The sequence below is a fragment of the Podarcis gaigeae genome (genome assembly GCF_964106915.1).
Source record: "Podarcis gaigeae genome assembly, chromosome: 16".
NCBI classification, from domain to species: Eukaryota; Metazoa; Chordata; class Lepidosauria; order Squamata; family Lacertidae; genus Podarcis; species Podarcis gaigeae.
The window spans coordinates 13,141,496-13,154,819 of record NC_139693.1 but is presented as its reverse complement, the minus strand read 5'-3'; the positions used below and the strand labels follow the sequence as shown (position 1 = coordinate 13,154,819).

Here is a 13,324-nt window from a genome sequence, read left to right as displayed (position 1 = left end):
TCACTGCTGCTGCCTCTGCACTCCCCCCCCCCCCCTTGAGCCAATGCCTGAGCCTTTCAAATCAGGGACTGTCATCTGTACAATAACATGCTTCTGGGAAGCCTGCAAACAGGACCTGAGTGCAACTGCACACTCTCCACTTGTGATTCCTGGCAACTGGTTTTCAGAGGCCTAGAGTAGAGGTAAAGGGGCCCCTGACCATTAGGTCCAGTCGTGGCCAACTCGGGGGTTGCGGCGCTCATCTCACTTTATTGGCCGAGGGAGCTGAAGTACAGCTTCCGGGTCATGTGGCCAGCACGGCTAAGCCGCTTCTGGCGAACCAGAGCAGTGCACAGAAACGCCGTTTACCTTCCCGCCAGAGCGGTACCTATTTATCTACCTGCACTCTGACATGCTTTTGAACTGCTAGGTTGGCAGTTCGAGGTAGAACATGACTATTATGACAGGAGTTGGGGGGCTGTGGGCACATTTGCAAATTGGAGCTCTTATGGGCACCACAGACATACTGCAATGTATTCTGTTGGCTGCTCTGTTCATTAACTTCTCCTCTTGTCCTTGGTGGTACCTCTCCTGATCTGCAGCATGTTTTCGAACATTAAGATAAACCAGTGCCGAAATCTTTCCATTTCATTTTAGGCTGCTAAAAGCACAGGAGCAGGATTTATTTAAAAAATTAAACATTGGCAATTGAGTTTCTATGTGTGTAGTACAGCCCATTCAATAATGAAAGAGGAAAAGCTCACAGAGATAAAGGAACAATTGTTATCTTACCTACCATTCCTGCTTATCGGCTTTAAGATTACAAAGGTGTTTGTATTACGGATTAGAAGTATATTTAGAACTCTTAAGTTAAAGACACATTTATTTATATATTTAGTGCTCTTTTGATTCTGATGTGGAACCATAATCAGGAATGGAAAGGAAAATGTTCACACTGTTTTCTCAAACTAACAGCAAGTAGAAGCTTTTGTTGATTAAACTGGAACTGATACTTCACACAAACCCCCATCACCTTGATAACGCCAAGGTTGCAAGTTCAATCCCTGTAAGAGAGTTGTTGCAGGGGGTTGGACTAGATGAACTTCAGGGTCCCCCTTCCAACTCTATCATGCTATTACAGTATTTGAATACAGTACTGCCATTCATGCAGTGGTGACTTTCAAATTAGACTACTGTAATCTGCCCAGTGTGGTGTTGCCCTACAATAATCTACTTGCAAATACCGGTAAGTCTGTGAACTCCGTTTCTGAGTAAACATGAAAGCAGAAGTGCTGCCAATGAACTGTGGTCCTTTCCCTTGAGGAGCATAGGAACATAGGAAGCTATCTTACACCGAGTCAGGTCATTGGCTATCATCTATACCAAAGTTTTCCAAACTTTTCATGTTGGTGACACACGTTTTAGATGTGCATTATTTTGCAACACAGTAATTCAGTTTTACTAGCAAACCGGAGGTTAAACTAACTCCTTTCCAGCCCCGGGAGAATGGGGAGTGTTCGTGGGACACACCGACACACTGCAGCCAAAGAGCTAACGTGTCATGTCAGTTTGGAAAGCTCTGATCTACACCATTGTTTCTCAAACTTGTTTCCCCAGGTGTTGCCGGACTACAATTCCCATCATCCCCAGCTAGCAGGACTAGTGGTCAGGGATGATGAGAATTGTAGCCGGACAAGTTTGGAATCCAAGTTTGAGAAACGCTGGTCTACACTGACTGGCAGCAGCTCTCCAAGGTTTTGTGCAGGGAATATTCTCAGCCCTACATGGGAGATACCGGGGCCTTCTGCAAGCAAGGCAGGTGTTCTGCCACTGAGCTATGGCCCTTCCTTATAGGTAAACCATCTTATACAGTGGTACCTCGGGTTAAGTACTTAGTTCGTTCCGGAGGTCCATTCTTAACCTGAAACTGTTCTTAACCTGAAGCACCACTTTAGCTAATGGGGCCTCCCGCTGCTGCCGCGCCACCGCAGCACGATTTCTGTTCTCATCCTGAAGCAAAGTTCTTAACATGAAGCACTATTTCTGGGTTAGCGGAGTCTGTAACCTGAAGCGTATGTGACCTGAAGTGTGTGTAACCTGAGGTACCTGTACCGAGCCAGGTCACAAGGTGTGACTGAGCTACTGCCCTTTCCCAATTCCAAATTTCAGGAATACTTAATGTATCCCTATTGCCATTTGGAAAGAGATTTTTCAGGAGGAGGAGGAGAAAGCGTCCCTTTTGAGCTGTTTCCCCCCTTTTCCTAAAGGTTCGAAACACGACTCAAAAAAGCAGATTCTCAAAACACAAAAGCCCCCGCCCGCGTTTCTTGGCCGTTTATTCAGGCTCCTATGGCTACTGCGCACGCGTAAGTGCCGGTCTCACCCGCGCGCGCGCTCACACACAAACGTAATAAACGGACTTGGAAAGCTCGCGAGAATGGGGAGGGGGCGTGATGCGCATGTTCAGTGACCAGTCTCAAAACCCGCCTATTTTCTCACACTCAAAAAAAAATCCGCCGCCCCCTCCCCGCCGCTTCTAATACCAACGTAAGGGAGGAGCAGAAATATTCTGCGGGAGGACGCAGGAGGCACAATATACTGTATCGTATACAGTAGTCTTCCTTCCAGACTTCTCACTGCGCCTGCGCCGGAGAGCAACCTCCCAGACCCGCCCCTCCGGAGTACGCCTGCGCGGCGCTCCGGCCCGCCGCCCAGTTGCCGCGCCTGCGCAGTCTGCCCTGATCGCCTCGTTCTTGTCAGTCAGCGCCTGTCTGTTGAGAGGGGCGGTCGCTTATAGCCAAGGTCCTCGTCGCTGGTTTCTTTTACCCTCCGTCGCTTTCGCCGCTGCCGCCATCGACATAATGGCTGAGCCCGCCACCCAGTCCCCGTATATTTCTTCCTCTGCTGGGGGTGGCTCCTCGGAGCCCGGAGGCCGAGACCTCAAGGGGGCAGGTTCCCCCCAGCCTTGCGCTGGTGAGTGGGGGGGGGGGGAGGGAGGTGGGCAGGGGGAATGAACAGCTGGTGGAGGGGAGGGGGCTTGGCGTAGGGAAGTGCCGGGTGGTTTGTGGGCACGAGGAAGGAGGAAGGGGTGGGCGGAGGCGGTGTAGCAAAAACTTGAAACCCTGAAAGGCACCAGGATTCCCTGAGACGCTTAAATCATTGCATTTCCGAATCCTGTTTTCTTATTATTAAGACCAACTCAGGTAAATCGGCTCTTACAGGGAGTCCTTTGCCTGGAATGAAAAAAGAAAAGAAAGCAAAATAGCCTTTATTGTCATAAAACATGCACGCAGGGCTAAAGTACTGACTTTCATGAATGCCATTTTTTTAGTAAGTCTGAAATATGGTAGACAAGATTTAGCATTGCACAGAACCAGGGTTTGTGTGTTTCTGTATATAAACATATAAATATATATATATATATGTATATGTATATGTATATATATAAAGTAACTGCTAGTAGGAGAGCATTCAATAAGGATAACGTCCCTTTATTGACATCAAAATTTGCATTTAATTTTTTGCAGCTGCTGTTAGGACTAATGCATATTTCCATTGATAATATGTGGGTGTTTTGCATAGAAGGCTTCCAAAGGTTAACTCATTTTCATTCATTCATTGTGTGTGTGTGTGTGTGTGTGTGTGTGTATTAAGAGGAGGGATACAAAGATGGCCAGCCTATATGACAGGAGGTGGGGCTTTGGGGGGGAAGAGCTGTGTTGGAAAAACATATTTCACTAGAACCAAATAACATTTGTCAAGCCAAGAGTCCACATTGTATCATATAGATTTGTGGGTTACACTGATCCCTTCATTGGGCCTGATTAAAGTATAATTATAAAGGTGGGAAACGGTTGGGTTTTTGGGGGGTGGGATGCTACTGCTGACTGACTATAACTGCATAGGAAACACTTTTCTTCCCTCTTTTTAAAAAATATTTATCTCCCTTTAAAATTTAGCCTGAGAGAGTGAGAGTACTGTGTTACAGAGCAGCTTGCATATTGTATTGTGAACATATGGCGATCCTACTAAAGGTATTTGATGGTCCCTGCAGAAGAATCAGTGAGTAGAAGATGAAGCATAGAGCTGAAATAGAACTCCAAAGTGGGCTACACTTAAGGAGAGAAAGGGTGTGTCTGAAAGGTTTAAGAGGAACTGTTCTGGAAGAAAATGCCATTTTGGATTATGTCCATTGGGAACGTGTAATGCAGAGAGGTGCACCAAATACAAAATGTGTTGTGGCTAATGTGAGGTTAATGAAGATTGCTATGCAAACAGGACTGTGTGGGAAATATGGTAGGATGGGGTGGAAGGCAAGCAAGACTGGGGGTGTGGTGTTGGTGCTATGGACAATCCTTAGGAGACTAAGGCATAACACCAGAGTGTTATGCTGGTTGGTAATGGGGTGCTGGGAGTTGTATAATAATTGTATGTCCTTTGTGGTATGTAATTGTGTATAGGGGTGTGACTGAAGGAGAACTGAATGTAATAGTCTTTTGTACATAATGCTGGTATTCCTCCCACCATTCAGCAACCTGCTGCTTCCTAATCCACCATTTCATATGCCTTGCAGCCTTACCAGGCATGATGCAATGGCAAGGTTTGGATTTCAGACTCTGGGGAGGCCATTCCCTGATACTGGCGGTGATTCTGAATGGGATAAGGAAAGCTTGGGTTTTATGGGCACTCTTCCGTAGCAAACTGGGGAACAGATACACTTACGGTTGGCTGAATGTTGCTTTTGTACCTTTTCAGTGCATTTCCAAATGTGGTCGCTTGCTAAGCACTTGAAAAACACCAGCTGGGCTAGAGCCTGAGAAGGGAGTGGTGTCTCAACTGGAAGGTGGGGAGAGGGAAGCTTCTGTCTGCTGTATGTTTGTCAGATTAGACTCCAAAATGTGTCTCATAGCTCCAAGAATTGAGCAACCTTTTTTATCTGCTTTGGGGAGGGCTTGCTGGGGTTTTTCTGGATCTAGGCTAGTTGCTTCCTTAATCTGCCCCCTCCCCTTTCCTCAAGCAAGTGATTGAACTGAAGGGGGGTGCATTGCCTTTTTCCTTTACAGTTGCTCTGTCATCGTCTTGACTAAGGTCTCTTGTTGTATTGCTGGCTCCCACTTGAAGCAGGAAAGCAGTCTTAATTATTTTAAAACCTTACCTGAGAAAAAAATCACTGTAACCTTGGGTTTTTTTGTGGGTGGGAGACATTTGGAGGTGTACATTTAATTATTTGTCTTTGAGAAGGCAGCTTTGATGACAGGTCTTCCCTTTTGTGATGGCTTTAGGCAACTGGAGAGGGGGCAGGGAGGCACCCCAGAAAACATTTTGCAATATGTACCGCTCCTCTCCTCCCACTCCTAATAAGCTTCAGAGGGCTGGGATGTAAATGGTTCTTATCTTCTAAGGCAGCTTTCAGATAGAGGTGGGAATGCTCATTTAAAAAAACCACCACCACAACAAACTGCACTGCAGATGCTTCACTGAGGGTGGAAAACACAGGCCCAAGTGGCAATGCTTTAAAAGGCTGAGTCTTGCAATGCACCCCATCTAACAATAGCTCTGCCTCATCAAGTAGCCCAGCTGGGGGTTAGCTGACTTAAAAAAAAAAAAACACAAAAAACCACCCCTTTGTGGGTTTTGTTTTGAAATTCCTGACCACGCTCCTTCCCTTGCATGGGCATATTAGTAGCGTCTGGTATGCGGCAGTTCTTGTAGTGCCAATGTTTCAGTCAAGATGCCGTCTTTCTCTGTATATATTCTCAGTATATTTTTACGTCTCTAGTCTGTCAGTCTTGTCTTGAGATGTCTGGATTGTGGCTGCTTGCTCAGGAAAGAGCAGTTTCTTTCATGCATAGTCTTCCTTGTAGAGTCAAGGTCAAATGGCAGCTATATTGCATCCAGTAGTCCATTGTCTTGTGACTGACCATTAGGCAAACACGTATGATGTATGACTTAATGCCAGATGGGGAAGGGATGTTGTTGATCCTCGCCAACCATATAACTGTTTCCTTGTCCGTGGTCTGATCTTTGTGCCCCTCTAGTTTAACAGTTCCTCAGACGCTGCTCCTGCAAACCCAAACCAGCTGTCTCGAGAATCAGGCCTTTCACCACCAGTCCTCCTCCAGATCAATGAGCATCAGTCTCCATCATGGAAGCTGAGCCTTTTTTAGTAGAGATGAGGCTCCAGGCATAAGGCTGTAAGGTGCTCAGGACATGTATGAGATTCAAGGTCACCTCACTTAATACAGAGCAAGGTGTGGACTTCATCTGCTGCCGTACACATGCCCGACTCCCCCACAGATGCAGAGTAGTGCTATCTGCATCGTCTTACAAGATTCAGGCTTAACATGTTAAACAAGAAGAATGTTAACTATATGTACATGTGAATGTGTATCTCTGTGTAGTCTTTGTGCCTTATCAGCCGGATACGCAGCAGATGCTCTTGTACCACAATGGATGGGCAGCACTTTGAACACACACAAAGCCCTATAAATGATAGGTGGTATTATTGCTGAGGACTCGCAAGTTCCAATGTACTTGAACCAGAGGTCAGCTTCTTAAACCTCTCTGCAGAGCCATTTTAACCAGTTAAACTTTAAAATTCAACAATCAAAACTATTCAATTTTGACTCTGTTAGCAGTGCCCCAGCATGTGTTCCTCAGAAATGTTGTGCAAGACCTGACTGAGGAAAGGCCATAGCTCGGTGTCAGAGCACCTGCTATGCATGCAGAAAGCATCAGATTCAATCCTTGGTATCTCCAGGGAGAGCTGTCTCCAAAACCTGGGAGAGCTGCTGCCAGGTCAGTGTACGCAATACTGACCAATGATATAAAGCCTATGTTCCTAATTTTGAGCTGGGCATAGAAACTGACAACTTGCGAACTGTTTAAGAGAGCTAGTTTCTAACCCTGTAAATATGGAGTTGATGGGTGTGTCATCAATGCTTTCGTCAAGTTGTGTGTGCAAGGGTGCATGTACACACGTGGGGGAGGACTCTCAGTGACCAGGAACATGCCTCAGTACCCTAAGCAGTGCTTCTTCATGACTAGTAGAAGCAGGGCAAAGTATTCTAGATAAGAATCTGTTTGCGTCTGTTTACGACACACAAATTAGCCACCAGGCCTCCATTTTAGCCTGTGGCTCGTGGTTCTTTCTGTCATGTGGACACAAGAACTGGGCACATCTTTTAGCTTAACAATACACCAGCCTTGTATTTAAGCAGAACCAGAAATTGCACCCAGGTGAGTGAGTGGGCTAGTGGAGGAGGGATAAAGCACTTTGTCCCTCTTCTGGGCCCAGCAAAGAAATGGCACACTTTGTTTCTCTTTTGCCAGGCATCAGCAGGCTAGGATTAATTTTTTTGTAAAACATTTTTTAGCAGGCTAGTAACTTTGTGGGCTTTATTTTACAACATTGCAAACCATAATGGAGTAGTTTTGATGTAGTGAAGAAAAGGAAACACGATTTCCTGTACCTCTTTCTAAAGCCATTTTCTGCCTCTCAATATTGAAGAGGATGGCTAATTTATAATCACTAGCAAGAGAATTGCAGATCCAAATTGGTTGTATTATGGTCTTCAATCTTCTTTTTTTTAGAAAAAGGCATCTTAAGGAATTTAATAGACTTAACTGACTAAAAGAACTGGGCTCTTCAGACATTCATCTGCTGAGTCACTATGACAGCGTACAACACCCTCTCCCTCAGAATGGTCCTACCTTGCAGGAGGGCTGAGAGCTCCTCTCGTTAACTTGGGTTGCCATATTTCAAAAAGTAAAAACCAGGACACCCGAATGTTGAACTTTTTCGATTGACTCGCCTGAGATCCAGGACAAAGTGCCACCTTTCAGAAATTCCCTCCTGACATTAATTCCGCCTTTGGAATCCGGACATATGGCAGCCCTACTTTAACATGCTTACCTTAGTTGTGACTAGAAGGTAAAAAATGGCCAGATCATGGTGATGTCATTTCCTTAATTCTCACTATCTCAGAATTGTGAGGGTGGTGTGCTGAGTTAACAGAACCTGTTCTTGAAACCTTGGATTTGCTTTCCAAAATATTGAGGTGACCGCTTGGCATCCAGGGTCATGGCTGTGTATGGTTCTGCTGTTGTACTTGTCTTGTGCAGCAGCATTTACTCTTGCCCATCGTTTGTTTGTGTGTTTAATTCATATCTCACCTTTCTTCCATGGGCTCAAGGTGAGTGCCTGGCCTAAGGTTGCCCAGTGATTTCAAGGCTGAGTGGGGATTTGAATCTTGGTCTCTCAGGTCCCAATCTGATACCTCTCTGCCCTGCAAGAAAATTGTACTTAGAATGTTGGGTTAAAATCCTAATGTGGATCATGGCACCCCTTCCCTGTTGGATCAGTACTTCTTTTTTGCCTTCCTGAAATGGTACATTTTGTTGTATTTCAGCTCCCATCATACCTGACTGGAAGCCATGCTGGCTATGACTGTTGGGGGTTGGAGTGCAACAGCAACTGGAGGGCATCGGGTTGGGGAATTGTGCACTAATGCATTAAAAAAAGTAGTCTTGCAGGTGCTGCATTGCAGAATAGCTAAGAAAGCCTGGGATCCTTTTGCTGTTGTGGAGCCAGAGCCCCAAAGGATATTGCAAGAGAAAAATAAATGCATCCATTTACTCTCTGAGATGCATTTGGCTGGGCTGAGATGCAGTCAGAGAGCTGCATCCATTCTCCTTCATAACTAATAATAATAATAAATTAAGCAGCACACTTGCTTTGCATTTGGGATAGTTATGAATAAGATATTGATCTCTGCGTGTGTGTTCTGGTGAACAATTAGAATACTTGCATAGTTACCCATTTCAAGGCAATTTGGTCCTGGGACACTGTTGTACTTGAATCTTTTTTCCCCCAGCCTTGGATTGCAAACTTAGTGGACCTCATTAGGAGAGAGATTATGGTTTCAGAGGTCTGGGTCCAATGTAGCCAAGCCACGGATAGGCCCTTGTGAGCAAACGGTGGACCCCTTTGCTCTGTCTTCTTCCCTTGCATGCTCCACTTGCCTTCTTTCCTTCTTGCTTTGAGTCAATCATAGTTTGCTTCCAGAACTGGAATTAGAAAGAAAGCACAATTTGAACTCAAGTTCCAGATTTTGGTTGCTCAAGGGAGGGAGGGGATTTCGGCAGGTGAGTGGAGGAGGGAGAACGAAAGCCCAAAGTCTGCACATGATGACAAAACCATGGCTTGGCTGTGATACTTAAACTGGTCCATTGTCTTGATTCTTTCATTGGGACACTGACCTGCCTCAGACAGAATTATTTGGTGGCTTGGAGGCTGTGTCTGCCCATGGCAGTAGAATGAGGGACTAACATATGCTGTTTCTTAGAGATAGCCAAGTGATGCCCTTCTGGTGTTGGTGCACTGCAACTCATATCATCCTTGACCATTGGCAACGCTTGCTGGGGCTGATGGGAGTTGGAGTCCAACAACCATTGCAGTTGGCTTCCTGCTCCCTAATGGAGACATGCCACTTTTGCTTTTAAAAATAATCAACAGAAGAGAACATGGCGGGGAGGAATGATCCCCGCCTGCAGCGCTTTTGTCGATCCATCCTACCGCCTTATTCTGCTCCATTTGTAGAGTGGTCCTGAGATGCATTTTGCTGAGAACCTTAATTTAAAAAGCACTTGTCTGGCTGAAATTATGGGACTAAATCATCATTTTTTGAAAGCTCCAGGTAGCTCATGAGTCAGTTTATATTTTTTTTTAATGTTTTAGGGTGAGGTGATGATTCATGGTGTGATTCTGGGCTAAGAGATGCTACTTCTTGGAAAAGCAGGCCAGTGAAACTGGAAGTGTTGGTCCCAGTCATATTTTAATTGGGGGTTGATATGGACCATCTCTGGTTTGGAACTGATGCAATACATGTGTCATGAAGCTCTTAAACTTGATGACACAATGGCCCGGACTTTGCTGCATGGCAGTTAGGCAGCTGGTAACTTGGGATCAACCCACCATGTGAAAAACCTTGGCTTGATGTTGTGTTTGTATGGACTCTTACGAAAACTAAATTCGAGACTGGTTAGAAATACTGGACTCCAAGCAGCTCCGTTAGATGCCTGACACTCTTAGCCAGAAATCTGGGTACTGTCCCTCAAGCAATTAGGAAATGTCCCTTGTTTGGATGCATTTCCTCTTACGCAAGGCAGCTTAATTGTGTTTTCCACTAAACAGAAGCAAAGTTGACAACCTGCTTTTCCCATCTCTCTCTCTCTCTTTTTCTCTGCATTGGGAATACACTGTGCTTCTGCACAAAGGCAGCTCTAGGCAGCCTTCCAGCTTTGTCCCAGCAACACGCACCCACACCAGCCATCATAACATGCAGCTCTTTCCTGTGATCCACCCCTTATGTGCTTCTTTTTTTTTACAGAACAGGTCTCTGGTGCTCATGAAACAGACATGGTGCAATCCCATCTCACAGCATCTTTTCCTACCACATTAAAGCAACTTGGAAGGGCGGTGGACATATAGATTTTGATAGGAGAAGCCACGTTGGGGAGATGGGGTGCTCTTGCACTCTTTTCCAACACGCTTGAGCTGCTGTTGTGTCAGCTGGGAAGTGGAAGAAGGCAAGTCTAAGACTAGTACCTGTCTTTCTCCCTCTTCCTCCCCACCCAAAGCATGTCCAGCGTAATTTTTAGGAGAGTAAAAGAAAGGGGTTTTTTTAAAAAAGAAAAAAATGAGAGACAGTGCTCAGATCAAAATCTGAGCTTCAAGCTTTATTTCTATTTTTTAAAAAGAAAAGCTACAATCATGCTTCTTAATGAAGTGATCCCCAGTGATATACCTGGGAGTGGTACTTCTAAAGGTCATCATTACTCAATCTTCAATTGATGTGAAATGAAGGGAGGGAGGTGGTATGGTATACGTTCCATGATGTGAATCTGTACCAACCACAAACTTCCTACGGCCAGGCCTCTAGCCAGGAATGTTGCAGTGAAATGGGGTGGGGAAGTATCAGTGCAGCACAGCTGGAAACTAAATATAGGTAGCCTGTTATGCTTATAGCTATGCATTTGTATAAACAGTAAATTCCAGGTACTTCTCAGTTACCCCAAGAACTCGACACCTGTTGGCCAGAACGCTGGTGGGTGGGAACAGGGCAGCTTCTTACTGAGCATTTGGGTAGAATTCTGCCTGCAGGGCCCCCCCCTCCCCAAACAAAAGAACTAGAGACTGCTTTAAAATTAAAGTTGAATGTTCAGGGAGGAGATGTAAAATTTTCCTAATTTCATCAAACAGAGAAGATTCTGTGGGTAGCAGAGAAGACTTCTGCCACATTGATGGCCCCTGAAATAATAGGTGTAGATTTCTCTAACATTATTATTTTGGTGGCAGCCTTGTCATAAGACTACATGAATCTTACCACCAACATGTGATTGATTTGCCTTATTTACACATTTATATGCAACCTATTTACTGCCTCCGTCACATCCTCAAGTAGATGTCCAGCAGAGCTGTTCTGAGTTGTGCAGGCTTTGCTGACACCCTCAGAGGCCTGCTGTGACTATTTGCTGCCCACTTGTGAGGATCATGAGAGGCCTTGCATGACTCACCAGCAGATCCAGAGCCACCATTTATTTGAAGACCAGTGGTTTAAGGATTCTTGTTTATAACCCAGCTTTGTTGTTTAGATAGCGCCTACAGCTGGGCCTTGGGGTATGTCTTCTCCCATGTGAATCTCCTCCAGTTCTGAGTGTTGCTGTGGTAAAAGTACAGACTCATATGGATGGCAGATCAACTTCAACAAGAAGCAAGGCTTCCTCATTTGTGGCCCCAGTGTGTCATGGTCATTTGTTATGGTTGTCCTGTCAATTCCCCCCAGTGGAAAGTGAAGGCATTTCTCTTTGGCCATGCATTTGGGGAGCGATGTCCGTTGAGATGTGTTCTGCTACAGTGCTTATTTTCCTTAATTTTGTTTTACTTTCAATTAAGTGGTATTACATTATTATTATTACTACTACTACTACTACTACTACTACTACTACTACTACTACATCTAAGGGATATATTTTTTCTGCCTCAAAAAGAAAAGAAAAGAAAAAACAATTGTGGGAGAGAATCAATTGCATTGTGGTCCTAAGATTGTCCTGTGACTGTCTTGTTTGTTAACTTGAACTCTGCAAATAGCAAATGTTTCTTAAACCAGAAAAAAACTAGTTATGAGATTCCGGAGGAAAATATGAAAACGAAACAGAAGTAAGCTGGGGGGGGGGAGTGTAAATTGGTGAGGGGAGAGTTAGTGGCCAAGAGTGTGAGTTGTGATGCCCCAGCCACAAATATCCTAGATATACCTTGACAAGCTATTTTTTCAGCCTCCTCACCGGCTCTGTCTACAGTGAGGATTTAATCCTGGTCTACTTGGTGGAGGTTGTAAAGACTACTGAGGCAACATAAGAAGCAATTTGAACACTAATGAGATAAATGCTGGACTTGATAGCTGTACAAAGGCTAACTACTGCCCACTAGTAGTAATTTGCACTTTTAATGAAGATTCAACCTTTTTTTAGGAGGTTAATATCTTTACACTTGATGACAGTCAATAAATCTTAAAATGGTTTTCAGACCATTTTGTGGTCTTTAAACACAGCCCTGGACATTCAGAAAAACTGACCATATGCTTTGGGAATGGCGTTAAAGCTTGGAGTTGCTTGTGCTTTTTAAGCTTACTGCATTGGTCTGTGCTCGGATTATTTAAATGTTTTATTAAGATGCTTTAGATCGTTGTAGTTCTTTCGGGGGGACCCCTCCGCTGGGTAGAATGACATGGTACAAATATGAAAGAATGATAAGGAATATGTCTGTAACTTGACCTGTTTCGCCTTGTGCTGTTCTCTGTCAAGGTCTGTCTTGTCATAGGTAGAAAAATGCTTTGTTGTTCATTGTTTTGGTGTTGTTGTTTTTTTTAAAAAACCCCAACATTGTTTCCATGGTTTTTCAGCACAGTTGCTTTTCTCAATGCAAATCCCAGCTTGGGATCCGCTCAGGCTGCCTCAGAAAGGCCTCCACAAAGAACCATCTAGAACTCTGCAATTACGCCCTGGCTGTGCACGCAAGCCTCTTGCAAGGTCTGATAAATCAAAATAAAGATTCCTTTGAAAGCTTAATCCTGTGGGCAAATGACACTAAATAGCCCTATTGGCAGAACAGCTGGGAACGGAGGAGTGATTGATAAGGGGGCCAGGGGCTTTACATTCATTTATTCTACCAGTGCATCTCTTCCCCCACCCCGAGCCTTGTTCTCTCCTGCACAACATCGAGCTGTAGCTAGGGAATGCATTTGCCAATTGCTTCACAATGCATCTCTTTTAAAAGAGGGAGACC

The 13,324-nt window shown here is 44.7% G+C and overlaps 1 protein-coding gene and 1 long non-coding RNA gene across 2 annotated transcripts in view; one reads left to right on the top strand and one right to left on the bottom strand.

Moving 5' to 3' along the window:
* Positions 1-2,421: 2,421 nt before the first annotated feature.
* The window catches only part of RTN3 (reticulon 3), a 38,901-nt gene continuing 27,998 nt past the window's right edge, over positions 2,422-13,324 (top strand). Inside the window, exon 1 of the mRNA XM_083716271.1 lies at positions 2,422-2,952. Coding sequence (XP_083572397.1) covers positions 2,841-2,952 — 112 coding nt within the window. The 5' untranslated portion in view covers positions 2,422-2,840. The remainder of the gene's footprint in view (positions 2,953-13,324) is intronic.
* On the bottom strand, positions 3,126-12,210 carry LOC310833679. The gene is made up of 3 exons (XR_014558874.1): positions 11,998-12,210; positions 7,959-11,963; positions 3,126-7,817 (listed from the first exon to the last, which is right to left on the bottom strand). It is a non-coding gene; the product is annotated as an uncharacterized lncRNA (long non-coding RNA).